Source organism: Sinohyriopsis cumingii, chromosome 1 (assembly GCF_028554795.1).
Source record: "Sinohyriopsis cumingii isolate HCF-2022 chromosome 1, ASM2855479v2, whole genome shotgun sequence".
NCBI classification, from domain to species: Eukaryota; Metazoa; Mollusca; class Bivalvia; order Unionida; family Unionidae; genus Sinohyriopsis; species Sinohyriopsis cumingii.
In genome coordinates, this window is record NC_142961.1 from 185,756,698 (window position 1) to 185,774,494 (window position 17,797).

Below are 17,797 nucleotides of genomic sequence, written 5' to 3' on the forward strand. Positions count from 1 at the left end.
AATATTTACTTTGTCTATTAATGACTCTGTGATACCTTTCTACAACTACTAGTACAGGTACTCCTCTTTCCTTCACCCCTTGTTACACATTTTACCAAATTTACTGTAGCTATAGCAAGAGTTACTATAGTCTTACAGTAGCATCAGTAATTGAGACAAATTATAGCACCTTTTATATGGAGCAATCTTTTCATTCCTTGTACGAATGATATATTTTATCTTACGTTTTAATTTATGCTTTTTGCTTTATTTGAAAAAACAGCCTTCCAACTCTGTTAAATATCTAACAACCTCTTTTCTCTTACTTTCAACACATTTCAACTGATGATTTAATATGTAACATTTTCATTTTGTCAGTCTTTTTACTGATATTTAATTTTGTGTATGTTTTCTATTTGATTTTGGTACACTTTTATTTATGGATGCTTATATATTGTGATCGATTTAAATTATTCAGTTGCTGTGATATATTTTATGTTCCCTCAGGATGTTGTAAGTATTGACTGATGATAACGTTTCGATCTATCAGATGTTTGCATATTATATGTTATGTGTTGTACACAGCATTTGATGTTTGCATATTATATATTGTGTGTCGCACACAGTATCTGATATTTGCATTGTATATTTTGTGTGTCGTACACAGTATCTGATGTTTGCATGGTATATTTTGTGTGTCGTACACATTATTTGATGTTTGCGTATTATATATTGTGTGTCGTACATAGTATTTGATGTTTGCATAGTATATTTTGTGTGTAGTACACATTATATGTTGGTTCTTATTAAGGCAGGAAACACATCACCATCTTATGTGAGGTTCACATGTATATCATCTCCTTCAACAATTATTAGAAACGTCTTAACTATTGTTTGTATTTTGCAGTAGTAGAAACTTCACGTGTCTTTGTATTAGATGAATACTAAACACGTCACATGTCTTTGTATTAGATGAATACTAAACACGTCACGTGTCTTTGTATTAGATGAATACTAAACACGTCACGTGTCGTTGTATTAGATGAATACTGAACACGTCACGTGTCTTTGTATTAGATGAATAATAAACACGTCACGTGGCGTCGTATTAGATGAATGCTAAAAACGTCATGTGTCTTTGTATTAGATGAATACTAAACACGTCACGTGTCTTTGTATTAGATGAATAATAAACACGTCACGTGTCTTTGTATTAGATGAATACTAAACACGTCACGTGGCGTCGTATTAGATGAATGCTAAAAACGTCATGTGTCTTTGTATTAGATGAATACTAAACACGTCACGTGTCTTTGTATTAGATGAATAATAAACACGTCACGTGTCTTTGTATTAGATGAATAATAAACACGTCACGTGTCTTTGTATTAGATGAATACTAAACACGTCACGTGTCCTTGTATTAGATGAATACTAAAAACTTCACGTGTCTTTGTATTAGATGAATAATAAACACGTCACGTGTCTTTGTATTAGATGAATACTAAACACGTCACTTGTCCTTGTATTAGATGAATGCTAAAAACTTCACGTGTCTTTTTATTAGATGAATAATAAACACGTCACGTGTCTTTGTATTAGATGAATACTAAACACGTCACTTGTCCTTGTATTAGATGAATACTAAACACGTCACGTGTCTTTGTATTAGATGAATAATAAACACGTCACGTGTCTTTGTATTAGATGAATACTAAACACGTCACTTGTCCTTGTATTAGATGAATACTAAACACGTCACGTGTCTTTGTATTAGATGAATACTAAACACGTAACTTGTCCTTGTATTAGATGAATACTAAACACGTCACGTGTCTTTGTATTAGATGAATACTAAAAACTTAAACCTGTCAAGACAGTAGGCATATTTTCTTGTCCAAACTTTCTTTCGGATGTAAAATTACTTTTGCTATCTCGGAATTTATATTCATTATTAAGATCATTTTTAATAAATTCAGCATCCATATTACAGTTTTTACCATTATATTGTATCACCTGTATATACGCATGTACAGGTAAATTGTTAGGGAGTTCTTCGAGGACCTGTAACACCTTGTGATATTATATTCATTTTAATGAGGTTTAATATTTCGTCATTGTTTCGTTGCACTTAAAATCATCTTTCTTGGAATATTGTTCTACTTCAGGCTACTTAATCAGGATCAGTTCCATTGCCATTTTCACGTCCATTAAGTGAACAAAGGACGTCTGGAAAAGTAAATAACCTTACAAGAGATAAAAGGTTTCAATGAATTATTTGCGATATGTATTTTGCTAACGTTACTTTCGTCATACTTCTAAAGCGAATGTTAACATTACTTGAAGAATAACATAGTTTACTTTGTAAGCAATCCTCAAATAATGTCGATATTCGCCTAACAGGGGTGGGTAAGCTACTTGCACTGGAAAGTTTGCTCACCTCTAGTTTAATTCTACGTATGCATGTTAATTTTCAAAACTGAGTGCACAAAGCATATGATACGCATGCATGACGTCACTCAGTTGAAATTAACGTCATGTTAGAAAACCCAGTTGTGGATGTTTTGGTACGGCCATATCGCCTGAATTGACCAGATTTGCATCATGTTGCAAGCAAGTCATCCTCTTGAGTTTTTGCATAATATATGGTGCACTGGTTTTGGGATGAACCTGAACATTGTGTCACCTAATTCATTATACCAGTGTATTTATCAGATAACGATAGTAAAAAGTCAGACTGATGACGGGTCAAGACAGCACAAGTATAATTCAGTACTTTAGATGGCATAGTAAAAGTAAACTGTATTTTAATAGATTTAAGATTGGCCAGCAATGGTTATTGGTTTTACCCGTAGTTCACTATACGAAACGCGACGTAGTCCTATCAAACCTGACAATCAAACCTAACTTTTCCAAATGAATTATTTGCGAATGGATTGCATAGCCGATTTTCTCTAGGCATGTTATGATTATAGCTACAGAAAACAGCTCATACATATAGTTACTAATAGATGATTGCTAGTATCAGATTATTTACCACCAGCTGTAGTCACATAATAGAAGCCTGCTAGCTTGGACGGGTTTGTTATTCTGCCGTTGAAACAAATGTTTAAGTTGAAGTTTGTCATGATTTACAAACCATCGGATAAAATCAATAATATTTACACGCGGATGATGTTAGTCTGGTCATTTACTTAGTATTGAATTGAAAACCGCTAAGTTTGTCTTACTCCTAGCATTCAAGTTTATATTTGTGACATAAATCGTTCAATGTAACATGCAGTTTCGTATTCCTTTAGGTACATAACCATTTATTAGAACATGTTACACTATCTCTCTATCTGCATAGATATATACCTACCAAACTCGATTATTGTTTTGCCGAAAGAAACGTATTATATCTACATTTCAGCATTAGAATCACAGATCCCAGTCAGCCCTGTGTCAGTAGAGGGGGTAGTAAGTGTGATTATCTTCTATGTTGTGATTGTAGCAGTCATTGTCTTCTTGTACTGGAAATGGGAATCCATCAAAAAGAAATTATTTCGTAAGTATGTCTACATTTTAAAACAATATCACCTTTACCAAGGTGAAGAAACAACACTAAACTGTACACAGATAACTTATCTCACTGTTTCAACAAATAATACGTGAATCAATATGGGGACACTGTACTAAATGATATTGCTTCTTTTTAGGGAGACCCAAATCAGGATTTGTTACGAATCACTAACTTTTATGTAGTCTTACATAGTCCACATCAAATTTCATGAAACGGCTATGGCATACACCCATGTTTTATACTAGTGGGAAACAATTAACAAAAAAAAAGTGTATGTCTTTTACTTACGATAAATGCGGACGTAGTCTTTTAGAATGGTGCAAAGGAACCTTCGTCACCTTTTGCGCTGTCATGTTAAGGACTATGCCCTGATTCTACCACTTTGCTGGGATAAATAGGTATACAAAAGATAATGTTGGAATATGAAGACGACAACGTTTACGGGATTTGTTTGTTAGTGAAAAACTGTATTTAAAATTAAATAAAAAAATAATGGCAACCTTCCCCACGATATTACAAAATTACAACAATTACAAGGCACACACGCACCTATATTGGATCGGCATCAGCAAGGAGTCTCAGTCTTGGTGTGATAATTCATTCTAATCTCTGAGCAGTAAACCAAACATATGAGAGCCAAACCAGTCTAAGCCTATCATAGTCAATCATTCATGAATTTGCAAAATACTTTTATGATATTTTTAGCACGAGCTAGTATTAAGATCAAGGGTTCTTTGGATCTAGAATCTTGTTATTTAAGTTTGTGTCTCTGGTTGATCAACTCTTCCTTGATTACTACAATAATGCCTAAAATGGAATCAAGCTAACCAAGGGAGATTTGATCATTTTAGAGATCATTTACGTAGCATAACCTTTAGCTGCCAAAGGCCAGACGGCGATATTAACCAGCGGGATTCTCATCCGAATCATAGAAATGGATTTATTTAAGCAATGTGCATGTTTTTTATTTATCGAGGTTTCTATATTCCAACGCCATTTTGAAATAGCGCGAACAACGGTTTCCGCAGACATATATTACTTAAGCTCCGCAGGTTTTCAGCAATCTTCATAGAATATTACCATGAAAATAGAAAAGCTTTTGATTTCTGCCTCGGGATTTCCTGATTGAAAATTTAAGAATTTATGACCTGACAAAAATAAATAGGATCTGATGCAATAAACTGAGACTTTTTTAAAATATACCCTACGCAAATGACACATACATACAGTTCTTAAGTATACAAAGGTGCCAATTAATTTCTTCGTTTAAGAGTCAGTGGTCAATGTCACTGTATGCCAACAAGGTAAAATGGTTTCGATATGTTTACATGCTTTCTACGGTTTCCTACAAACATCACTGTCATTATGGACTTCAGAGTGAAGCTGTCAGTTGAGTATGGATCAGAATATTAAGGAATCAAGATTGAGTGCCAACCAAGGAAGGAAAACAGGTTTCTCATGATGCTGAGTAGCACTGAGATGCTGTACAGGCCGCAGTATTGATTTATGTGCAGGAAGATTACTACAATTGCTTAAGCACAATGTAACCGTTTCGTGTGCTGATGATGTGCTATAAAACATCAATTAATGAATTAATCAAACAGTATACTAAGAAAGCCTAAATACGATCAGTCCTTGATGGTACAGCAAAGCCCAATCAAGGATGAAAATGGCGTAATGTCAGATGTGACTGCTCAAAACAACTTTATGCTAACACTCAATTTCAACGGTTTTATGACTTTAAGTCCAGTAGGTAAATATACTGAAGACTATTTCTATAAGGATGATGTGTTGGTAAATATATTTCTCTTTTTAGCGGGAACTGAGATAAGTGAGACCGAGTATAAGCTTGAGGAAGAAAGTCATTTGATGAAAGAAGAAACCGCTACTACAGGTAATGTGAAATATTTTTTTAAAACACCGTACAATATGAGAGCTAGTATAAAGTGGATTATAAGATATGGGTCCAACAGTCTGCGGCTTTTACTACAGTACTGATGTGGAAAGCTGATAATCAAATTCTCCTGTACAGAGCTGTGCATAACATTGCTTTGTAATTTTCTTTTATTAATTAAGGGAATTAATGTGTGGAATAAATATAAGTGGTTCCAGTATATAGAGAGCACAAATCTCTTCATTGATAAACTTTGAAACGACAATCCGAGTACAAACGCATATAAATAACAGTTTCTGAACCTGACAATACGAGACCCATAATTCCGATGAAAGAGGATGCTGCATGTCGAATCTGACAAATCCAGCTCATTCGAGATGTTGCTAATATCAAGCTGATTATACATTTTGTTTTGATTGTTAAATTTTTACCAGTTTTGATATGATATGTTATATTCAAGCGATCTAGCTTCTTGAGATTTAGCATTTTGTGTTGTTATCATTGTGTTTATATAGCTTTCAAAGAATTATAACACCTGTACCTTTTATCTTCTCTTGTATGAACACATAGAAACGTTTTCTGGAATTAAATATAATCGGCCCTATATATCCCTCATTGTACAGATGTGTGGTTAGACTATTCTTGGGGGCCCCGAGTGGCCGAGTGGTCTAATGCGCTCACCGTTCCTGATCACTGCCATCACACGTCTGTCTGCGTATGTTCGAGTCCAAGGCTCGGCTAGCGTGGGTACGTGGGAAAGCCTGCCAGTAGCTTCTCGTGGGTCGGTGGTTCTTTCCTGGATTTTCCAGGGTTCTTCCTCCACCAGTTATACTGGCCGCCATATATGGCCTATCTTGTGCTGAAAATGGCGTTAAACCCTAGAACAACAACAAAAAAAGACTATTCTTGCATACATATATGTAGTTCGATTGTTTATGTTCTGTTTAATCGTTATGTGAAGGTATAGCAACATTTCGCTAGAGCCAGAAACTTTCCTTTTCGTTCATATAGGCCCTTAATGTTACTGGATTTTATCCAAGTTAGGTATGCATTTCGATTTAATTTACTTTCTGTCTCTGGTCCAATCATTTACAGCTGCCTATTTTGCACTAAATTTCTCAATTGTTCATTTTCGTCTGCATATGTGGCAAAAGTACAGCAGTTGTGGCAAAAGTACAGCAGTTTGAGATTCAAAACAACAGCATGTGGAGTGTTTGTTTTCTTTGATTGTACGATTTACAAGTAATACACCACTGAAGCAATTGTTTCTTGCTGCAGTTGACAATGACATGAGTAGTATATGGGGGCACTTTACGGACAATGGGAATTAGCATTAAAAACACCCTTGGGGCACTTTACGGACAAGGGAAAATTAACATGGAGAAAAATCGTGGGGCACTTTACGGACAAGGGGATTTAACATGGGAATAAATCGTGGGTCACTTTACGGACAAGGGGATTTAACATGGGAATAAATCGTGGGTCACTTTACGGACAAGGGGATTTAACATGGCAATAAATCGTGGGTCACTCTACGGACAAGGGGAATTTAACATGGCAATAAATCGTGGGTCACTCTACGGACAAGGGGAATTTAACATGGGATTTTTTTTCTTTAAATTTTTTAAAAAAAAGGGGTAGGCAATGGAAAGGCTATCTCTTTTCGAGAAATATGGCTGGCCCTGAAAAGGGCCTTTGGGTTTTCTTCTTCTTCTAATTTCTTCTTTTTCTCCACCAAGTTCTTATTTTATCTCCTACACTCTTCTTCCCTTTCTTTTTTTCTTCTCCTCCTCTTCTTTCTTCCTCTTCTCATTTTCTTCTTCTTTTTCAATTTTTTCGTTCCATTTTGTGACGATCGTCGATAAATACCTATGTATCTATAATCAGCTGAAATTCCTATGAAATCCCACTATCTATTTATAGCTCCAACTTGTGGGTTTTTCCTTTGGAAAATCCCACTGTCTTTTTATAGCCTCAGCTTGAGTGACGTTCCTGTTTATGAATTCTAGTATATATGTATAGCTACAAAATGTGGAAATTCCCAAGTCGATATTTATAGTCTCGAAATTTCCAGCGTCAGTGACGTCACTGTACTGAACACTAGGGATAAATATCAACAGTGTTGCAAGTGGCTGACCTGAATACGCGCTACTGTAGGTAGGTAGGTAGAGTGTATCTGATAGGGATAAAGTGAGTTTTATACGGACAAACAGAGACCAATAGACACACACAACGTACGCGCGCAGACACACACACACACACACACACACAAACACACAAACACACACACAACGTACGCGCGCCGACATACTCACACACACACACACACACACACACACACACACACACACACACACACACACACACAGAAACACACAACGTACGCGCGCAGACATACTCACACACACACACACACATAAACACACACTATAAAATAGATAAAATTAGTAACTACTTACAATATCAACTTCTGTGACGATCGTGGATAAATACCTATGTATCTATAATCAGCTGAAATTCCTATGAAATCCCACTATCTATTTATAGCTCCAACTTGTGGGTTTTTCCTTTGGAAAATCCCACTGTCTTTTTATAGCCTCAGCTTGAGTGACGTTCCTGTTTATGAATTCTAGTATATATGTATGGCTACAAAATGTGGAAATTCCCAAGTCGATATTTATAGTCTCGAAATTTCCAGCGTCAGTGACGTCACTGTACTGAACACTAGGGATAAATATCAACAGTGTTGCAAGTGGCTGACCTGAATACGCGCTACTGTAGGTAGGTAGGTAGAGTGTATCTGATAGGGATAAAGTGAGTTTTATACGGACAAACAGAGACCAATAGACACACACAACGTACGCGCGCAGACACACACACACACACACACACACACACAAACACACAAACACACACACAACGTACGCGCGCCGACATACTCACACACACACACACACACACACACATACTCACACACACACACACACACAGAAACACACAACGTACGCGCGCAGACATACTCACACACACACACATAAACACACACACTATAAAATAGATAAAATTAGTAACTACTTACAATATCAACTTCTGTGACGATCGTGGATAAATACCTATGTATCTATAATCAGCTGAAATTCCTATGAAATCCCACTATCTATTTATAGCTCCAACTTGTGGGTTTTTCCTTTGGAAAATCCCACTGTCTTTTTATAGCCTCAGCTTGAGTGACGTTCCTGTTTATGAATTCTAGTATATATGTATAGCTACAAAATGTGGAAATCCCCAAGTCGATATTTATAGTCTCGAAATTTCCAGCGTCAGTGACGTCACTGTACTGAACACTAGGGATAAATATCAACAGTGTTGCAAGTGGCTGACCTGAATGCACGCTACTGCAGGTAGGTAGGTAGAGTGTATCTGATAGGGATAAAGTGAGTTTTATACGGACAAACAGAGACCAATACACACACCCACACAACGTACGCGCGCAGACATACGCACACACACACACACACACACGCACACACACATACACACATACACATACAGAGGGAAGAGGAAAAAACAAACCCCAAATATACTATCAACACAGAAGGGAGATGATACAAACCCCAAATAAACTATCCACACAAACGTACGCGAACGCATACAAACCCCAAATATACTATCAACACAGAAGGGAGATGATACAAACCCCAAATAAACTATCCACACAAACGTACGCGAACGCATACAAACTCCAAATATACTATCAACACAGAGTGAAGAAGTAAAAGCTTTTTGAAAGCACCTAAGCCCTCACCTGCAATGACCAACTCTGCCAAACACCTACACCCCACCCACCCCCACTCCCAACACTACAAAACCCATTTAACCCGTTATTTTATGGCATCAGCGTGTGATTTAGGAAACATCACACAAAATAATGGAGGAATAGACTGACTATTGTTTACCGACTTGCATGCCTAAAGAGCGTGCGTGAAGGAAAACATCCTTCCATTTCAATTCTAACTAAAACATGATCCAGAGGGATAGAGATAGGTGAAAGGGCACAATTTCATAAAGTGTGAGTAGAAAACAAAACACGCCATCCTTATTATACAATGTCAAGACCAAGAGACACTTACGTGTTCTTTCTGGTCTATTCTCTTTTAGAAGGTAGTATGAAATTTCACATCAGGGCCAACGCATCGGCTCACATTGTCAATTTTTCCATTTCCATGTCTTTACTGGCACAAGTTCTTCATCATCTTCAATTTCTTCTTCTTCTGAATCCCTCTTCTCTGTTTCGTCTTGTTTTTGTTTATTCTCTTTTCTCGTAGGGCACTCTGAATTCCAGTGTCCTTTCTCCTGACAACGATATTAGGTATCTTGACTTTTGTCTCTCTTTCTTAGACGAAGCAGGTATTCTGGAGACAAATACCCATTTACCTTTGCAGATATAGCAAACTTCATTAGCACTTACACACTTTCGTATGACTCTTATCAAATCAACGACCAAAAGAGTAAGTTTTGTTGCCACTTTCGCATGTGAATTATGTTTTCGTATGACTTTTAGCAAATATTTGACCAGCAGGTCGATCTGTGCTGACTCTTCCATCTTTGATCGTTTGAGAGCGAAATGAATACTCTGACGCTAAGACACTCTCCTTATATACAGAGACCTGCTGCGTATGAAACCTAGTCAAATGTAATTTTGCAATAAGATGAAACGATTTCATTGAGGAAGTAAAAGGCAATGATGTACCGTATCGCCTCACACAAAACCTGAAGTGTTAGTTCAAATCCGTGTCAGCGATTTCGAAGACGACATAACTGGGCTTTAATCAATGCTCTCCATTTCTGCCACAAAACCACGAGTCCTGATTCACGCCAAAAGAAATTTCGTTCGGTCCATAAAAAATAGTATCACATCCGAGAAACGCAAAAACGAACTTCCAGAAAACTGAGAACGACGGCTTACACCTACAACGTGAAATGTATGAGTTCAAGTAGTGCGTAAAACTTAGTCAAATTAAATTTTTATAGTCAAGACGAAACGATCTCTTTTCGAAGAAGAAAGCAGACACCAAGCGACAATGGCGATCCGTGTCACACAACACTTTTCAAAATGTATATGATCAGAGGTTTGTTCTAGCGATCTGCACGGTTAAATTAAATGTTGATGTATTTTGCAATAAGACGGACAATGGTCGCCCATGGAACCATTGTTCGTGCATTAGTTTAAATTTTTAAAATATTTTTTTTATATAAATCGCCTATAGGATAGACCCAGTAAAGCATGGCCATTCTCGTCACTGTGTGAATAGCTGCTCAAGTCAATTCGAAGTGAACGCGGTAAGAAAATAAGTATAGCCAATGAAATGGCTTACAACGGGTGATGCATTGTTTTGTTCTAGGACTGTGTGGCATAATAATCCCTATGTTCTTGCGTTGTTACCATTACAGTGCAGACAGACTGAAATGTGAACTTACAAGCCCTCTTTGTGTGTGTTGTACCATTTCTTCTTACCACATCAAAATACTGAGCGTCACAGTATTGGTTCGCGTTTTCAAGCTGACCATTTTTTTTTATATCTCACTTAAACATTTTAACATAAACACTCACACTCACATCGGTAAAGTCAGAACAGATGTGTTACAGTATTGAGGGGCATGTTATCTTTTTTTTTCAAACTAATAAATTTGGGGTTTGTATGAAGTAAAGAACCGAAAGTACAGTGAAACTCAAGGATGATGACCCAATCTGTCTGTCTATTGATGCGTGTATTTACTTAAGAAGAAATATGACCTCTAAAACACAAAGAGATACGGCGAGCATGATTAGAATGAACATAACGATGTTTTCCTTCACGCCCGTGTAATTTAGAGCTTCAATCCTCTTTGAAGACAAACTTGGTCTCCTTTTGTAGGGCTTGAAATAATAAAAAACCTGAAAAAATCTTAAGCACTTTGCTATAGATAATTTCATCAACAGACTAAACAACATAAATACCGTTACAACACTAGAAAGCCTTAAATCTTCTATCAAAAAGAAATGCATAAAAAAATTAAAGATTAACGATAACTAACCAATGAAACCGAATTTAACAAAGGCAGTGACATGTGAAGAAATGGCTCTCACTTTGGAAAGGTAGGCGAACGTACTCTGTCATGCACCATCAACTTGAAAAAAAAATTATAAACAGAGAGAAACCTGAATTCAAAATTCAGTTTTTTTTCTTCTTCAAAATTGTTTCGTTTCTTTTTTCTTTTTTTTTTTTTTGGAACAAATCTAAGCACTAATATAGAGTGGAAAAGGGAAAATGCACATACAAGCTTTGATATTTCTGAAAAAAATGAGGGGATATTCCTAACGTTCATAATCACCTATATATGCTTGGACTTGTCTGTGACTTATCCACAAAACAAGATGTACATATTTCTGGTCAAGTTGCAAGTGTGTGCGTGTTTTTGAAAATGGTAAAAATTGGATATACAATTTTCTCGTGACACTTATAAAGTGAAGAGTCTGTGCAAGTGTCAAAAGCCAAAGTCATATAAGTTTTGTATTTTGTACGGCTTGTAAAGATTTCCACTTTAGAAAATGTGAAGTATCACAAGTTATTATCACAAACAGAAGTGGAACATAGGGGCTTGCAAGAAAGAAAATAACCCAGACAGTTGGTGTCATCAAGAGTGCTAGAGACGGTACCCGAACTTGCTTGCTTGCTTACTTGAATCAAAGTGATTTTCGCTCTAATGGAGCATATATCACTGGTTTAATAACGCACCGCGTGATTTTTAATTACTCCTGGGGAAGGAAAGAGAGCCTCATCCCCAGGCTTTTATGTACTCACAGACTACTTTTAAATTTAGCCACTCAGGTGTAGGACTAACTAGTCCTTAACAACCTGACTGAAAGGCTTTAAACATGAGTGGGAATAGTCTCACCACACACTCATTTTTCTGTCCGAGCGTGGTAAAGGAGGAAAAAAGGTGCTCAAAAAGACAGCCATGGGTGTTAAGTACTCAACAGAACGCTAGCCCGTACTTATTTCAAATCAAGTCCCGTTTTTGCTAATAGACAGTAAAAAGTACCAATAATGTGTTAACCACTTGTGCAATTAGTTCAAATCTAACGAGTCTGTTAAATTTCCTACTTCCTAACATATCTATCTAATATTAGTACTTAGTGTAGTGTACATAAAAATAGCCATACTGATCTTATTTAAATTATTATGTCTAAGAGACATATGCCAGTTTGGTCACTGTTAGGTTTAAAAAGTTAAGTTTGTTGCGGTGTTCCAATGGGTCAAGTTTGTTTCGAGAATAGTTTAGTCAAGGAGGGATACCAAGCCAAATATGGTTCCCTAGTTAATAAAAAGCAATCTTTTGGAGCCCTAAAAAAGGCTGTTTTTTTCTGTTAGAAGGTAACACGTCTCTCTTTTGCTTTCACGTTCTTTCTCGCACTCCTAGTCTCATGATTCTTGATATCAGGAAATGCGTAGCCATGATGGGCGGCAATGTAAGCAGCGGCTTCTACCAGTTGACTGAGGGGGTATCCAGCGTAGGTTTGTTTGTAGAATTGGGGAAGAACTCTGACCCTAATCCCCATTGAGAAGGTCTTGGTTTAAAGGTGTCTAGAGATTTGTAGGCAACGTATTGTATGACTCTAATAAACTACCCTGCTTTGTTGACGTCATACAATGCTTGATCTAGTCCCATTTCGGTGTACATCTCAACGAGTGTCAGCGTCCCCCTCCTCCTCCTCAACCGCCTCAATTTCCTCTTCTGGTTCTGATACTAATTCTTTAGTTGAGGTAGATAGTTTCAAGTCCGCTGCTATGGTGTCTGTCGCTGTTATTGTTGTTGTGGTTGTTCTTTCAGCTGAGATTGCCTGCAGTGTCGGAGTGAGAAAAGAACGTTGTTGTTGTTGTAGTGTTTAACGCCATTTTTCAGCACGCGATAGGCTATACATGGCGGCCAGTATTAATGGTGGAGGAAGAACCCGGGAAAAACAAGGAAAGAACCCGGGAAAAACAAGGAAAGAACCACCGACCCACGAGAAGCTACTGGCAAGCTTTCTCACATACCCACATTAGCCGAATCCGAGACTCGAACCCACGCAGACAAAGGTGAGATGACAGTGATCCGTAACGGAGAGCGCTTTAGACCACTCGGCCACTCGGGGCCCCAGAAAAGAACGTAGTGCCTCTGATGATTACATTTGAGTTTGCCATACCGTTTGTCTAACATAATTGGCCCTTTGTTTTGCCACCACTCTTTCCGGGGCAGGTTGTTTGTTAGGTATAGTCGGATGTTGACTAGATGTTATTTGTGTTCTCGAGGTGGGTGGAGTGCTAACTGGCTAGGTCTGCATTTCTTGCTCCCGCTACTGTTGTGTATATTTCTTCCCTCCACACCGAGTTCTGGGCCTAATTCTTTTAATTTCGTTGTAACCGAACTTACATTATCCATATTATCACCAACAAAAAAAAACGCACAAACCTAAAAGAAACACTCACTCACTTTTTTACAGAACATTACTATTTTTTTAAATTTTGATAAGCGACGGAAACGAAGGACTTAGAGTCGCACTTTCTAACCAAGATAAAGAAATCATGTGCTGATAGACTCACTTCTGTATTTTTTCTTCTAACTGACTAACATATCATAGGCAATGGAATGTTATTTCTTTTCGAGAGCATGGGGTAGCCCTGAATTTTTTTTTTTTTTTTGAACTTGAAGCTATGGCGGTCGCTTAGGTTATAAGATGGCGACCTCCTCTGACGACAGGCTTTCTCACAGGATAAGGTCGCCATCTTATAACCTAAGCGACCGCCATAGTTTCAAGTTCAAAAAAAAAAAAAAAATAGCGGGAGCAAGAAATGCAGACCTAGCCAGTTAGCACTCCACCAGTTTGCCAGTAGCTTCTCGTGGGTCGGTGGTTCTTTCCTTGTTTTTCCCGGGTTCTTCCTCCACCATTAATACTGGCCGCCATGTATAGCCTATCGCGTGCTGAAAAATGGCGTTAAACACTACAACAACAACAACGTTCTTTTCTCACTCCGACACTGCAGGCAATCTCAGCTGAAAGAACAACCACAACAACAATAACAGCGACAGACACCATAGCAGCGGACTTGAAACTATCTACCTCAACTAAAGAATTAGTATCAGAACCAGAAGAGGAAATTGAGGCGGTTGAGGAGGAGGAGGGGGACGCTGACACTCGTTGAGATGTACACCGAAATGGGACTAGATCAAGCATTGTATGACGTCAACAAAGCAGGGTAGTTTATTAGAGTCATACAATACGTTGCCTACAAATCTCTAGACACCTTTAAACCAAGACCTTCTCAATGGGGATTAGGGTCAGAGTTCTTCCCCAATTCTACAAACAAACCTACGCTGGATACCCCCTCAGTCAACTGGTAGAAGCCGCTGCTTACATTGCCGCCCATCATGGCTACGCATTTCCTGATATCAAGAATCATGAGACTAGGAGTGCGAGAAAGAACGTGAAAGCAAAAGAGAGACGTGTTACCTTCTAACAGAAAAAAACAGCCTTTTTTAGGGCTCCAAAAGATTGCTTTTTATTAACTAGGGAACCATATTTGGCTTGGTATCCCTCCTTGACTAAACTATTCTCGAAACAAACTTGACCCATTGGAACACCGCAACAAACTTAACTTTTTAAACCTAACAGTGACCAAACTGGCATATGTCTCTTAGACATAATAATTTAAATAAGATCAGTATGGCTATTTTTATGTACACTACACTAAGTACTAATATTAGATAGATATGTTAGGAAGTAGGAAATTTAACAGACTCGTTAGATTTGAACTAATTGCACAAGTGGTTAACACATTATTGGTACTTTTTACTGTCTATTAGCAAAAACGGGACTTGATTTGAAATAAGTACGGGCTAGCGTTCTGTTGAGTACTTAACACCCATGGCTGTCTTTTTGAGCACCTTTTTTCCTCCTTTACCACGCTCGGACAGAAAAATGAGTGTGTGGTGAGACTATTCCCACTCATGTTTAAAGCCTTTCAGTCAGGTTGTTAAGGACTAGTTAGTCCTACACCTGAGTGGCTAAATTTAAAAGTAGTCTGTGAGTACATAAAAGCCTGGGGATGAGGCTCTCTTTCCTTCCCCAGGAGTAATTAAAAATCACGCGGTGCGTTATTAAACCAGTGATATATGCTCCATTAGAGCGAAAATCACTTTGATTCAAGTAAGCAAGCAAGCAAGTTCGGGTACCGTCTCTAGCACTCTTGATGACACCAACTGTCTGGGTTATTTTCTTTCTTGCAAGCCCCTATGTTCCACTTCTGTTTGTGATAATAACTTGTGATACTTCACATTTTCTAAAGTGGAAATCTTTACAAGCCGTACAAAATACAAAACTTATATGACTTTGGCTTTTGACACTTGCACAGACTCTTCACTTTATAAGTGTCACGAGAAAATTGTATATCCAATTTTTACCATTTTCAAAAACACGCACACACTTGCAACTTGACCAGAAATATGTACATCTTGTTTTGTGGATAAGTCACAGACAAGTCCAAGCATATATAGGTGATTATGAACGTTAGGAATATCCCCTCATTTTTTTCAGAAATATCAAAGCTTGTATGTGCATTTTCCCTTTTCCACTCTATATTAGTGCTTAGATTTGTTCCAAAAAAAAAAAAAAGAAAAAAGAAACGAAACAATTTTGAAGAAGAAAAAAAACTGAATTTTGAATTCAGGTTTCTCTCTGTTTATAATTTTTTTTTCAAGTTGATGGTGCATGACAGAGTACGTTCGCCTACCTTTCCAAAGTGAGAGCCATTTCTTCACATGTCACTGCCTTTGTTAAATTCGGTTTCATTGGTTAGTTATCGTTAATCTTTAATTTTTTTATGCATTTCTTTTTGATAGAAGATTTAAGGCTTTCTAGTGTTGTAACGGTATTTATGTTGTTTAGTCTGTTGATGAAATTATCTATAGCAAAGTGCTTAAGATTTTTTCAGGTTTTTTATTATTTCAAGCCCTACAAAAGGAGACCAAGTTTGTCTTCAAAGAGGATTGAAGCTCTAAATTACACGGGCGTGAAGGAAAACATCGTTATGTTCATTCTAATCATGCTCGCCGTATCTCTTTGTGTTTTAGAGGTCATATTTCTTCTTAAGTAAATACACGCATCAATAGACAGACAGATTGGGTCATCATCCTTGAGTTTCACTGTACTTTCGGTTCTTTACTTCATACAAACCCCAAATTTATTAGTTTGAAAAAAAAAGATAACATGCCCCTCAATACTGTAACACATCTGTTCTGACTTTACCGATGTGAGTGTGAGTGTTTATGTTAAAATGTTTAAGTGAGATATAAAAAAAAATGGTCAGCTTGAAAACGCGAACCAATACTGTGACGCTCAGTATTTTGATGTGGTAAGAAGAAATGGTACAACACACACAAAGAGGGCTTGTAAGTTCACATTTCAGTCTGTCTGCACTGTAATGGTAACAACGCAAGAACATAGGGATTATTATGCCACACAGTCCTAGAACAAAACAATGCATCACCCGTTGTAAGCCATTTCATTGGCTATACTTATTTTCTTACCGCGTTCACTTCGAATTGACTTGAGCAGCTATTCACACAGTGACGAGAATGGCCATGCTTTACTGGGTCTATCCTATAGGCGATTTATATAAAAAAAATATTTTAAAAATTTAAACTAATGCACGAACAATGGTTCCATGGGCGACCATTGTCCGTCTTATTGCAAAATACATCAACATTTAATTTAACCGTGCAGATCGCTAGAACAAACCTCTGATCATATACATTTTGAAAAGTGTTGTGTGACACGGATCGCCATTGTCGCTTGGTGTCTGCTTTCTTCTTCGAAAAGAGATCGTTTCGTCTTGACTATAAAAATTTAATTTGACTAAGTTTTACGCACTACTTGAACTCATACATTTCACGTTGTAGGTGTAAGCCGTCGTTCTCAGTTTTCTGGAAGTTCGTTTTTGCGTTTCTCGGATGTGATACTATTTTTTATGGACCGAACGAAATTTCTTTTGGCGTGAATCAGGACTCGTGGTTTTGTGGCAGAAATGGAGAGCATTGATTAAAGCCCAGTTATGTCGTCTTCGAAATCGCTGACACGGATTTGAACTAACACTTCAGGTTTTGTGTGAGGCGATACGGTACATCATTGCCTTTTACTTCCTCAATGAAATCGTTTCATCTTATTGCAAAATTACATTTGACTAGGTTTCATACGCAGCAGGTCTCTGTATATAAGGAGAGTGTCTTAGCGTCAGAGTATTCATTTCGCTCTCAAACGATCAAAGATGGAAGAGTCAGCACAG

At 37.5% G+C, this 17,797-nt stretch overlaps 1 protein-coding gene across 7 annotated transcripts in view; it reads left to right on the forward strand.

Moving 5' to 3' along the window:
• The window catches only part of LOC149808529 (uncharacterized), a 140,852-nt gene that overhangs the window by 78,570 nt on the left and 44,485 nt on the right, over window positions 1-17,797 (forward strand). For 6 of the 7 annotated variants that reach the window (XM_089978613.1, XM_089978628.1, XM_089978605.1 and 3 more), the window contains 2 exons: window positions 3,385-3,526; window positions 5,358-5,435. In XM_089978613.1, coding sequence (XP_089834739.1) covers window positions 3,385-3,526; window positions 5,358-5,435 — 220 coding nt within the window. The remainder of the gene's footprint in view (window positions 1-3,384; window positions 3,527-5,357; window positions 5,436-17,797) is intronic. The other variant, XM_089978587.1, reaches the window with a different exon arrangement.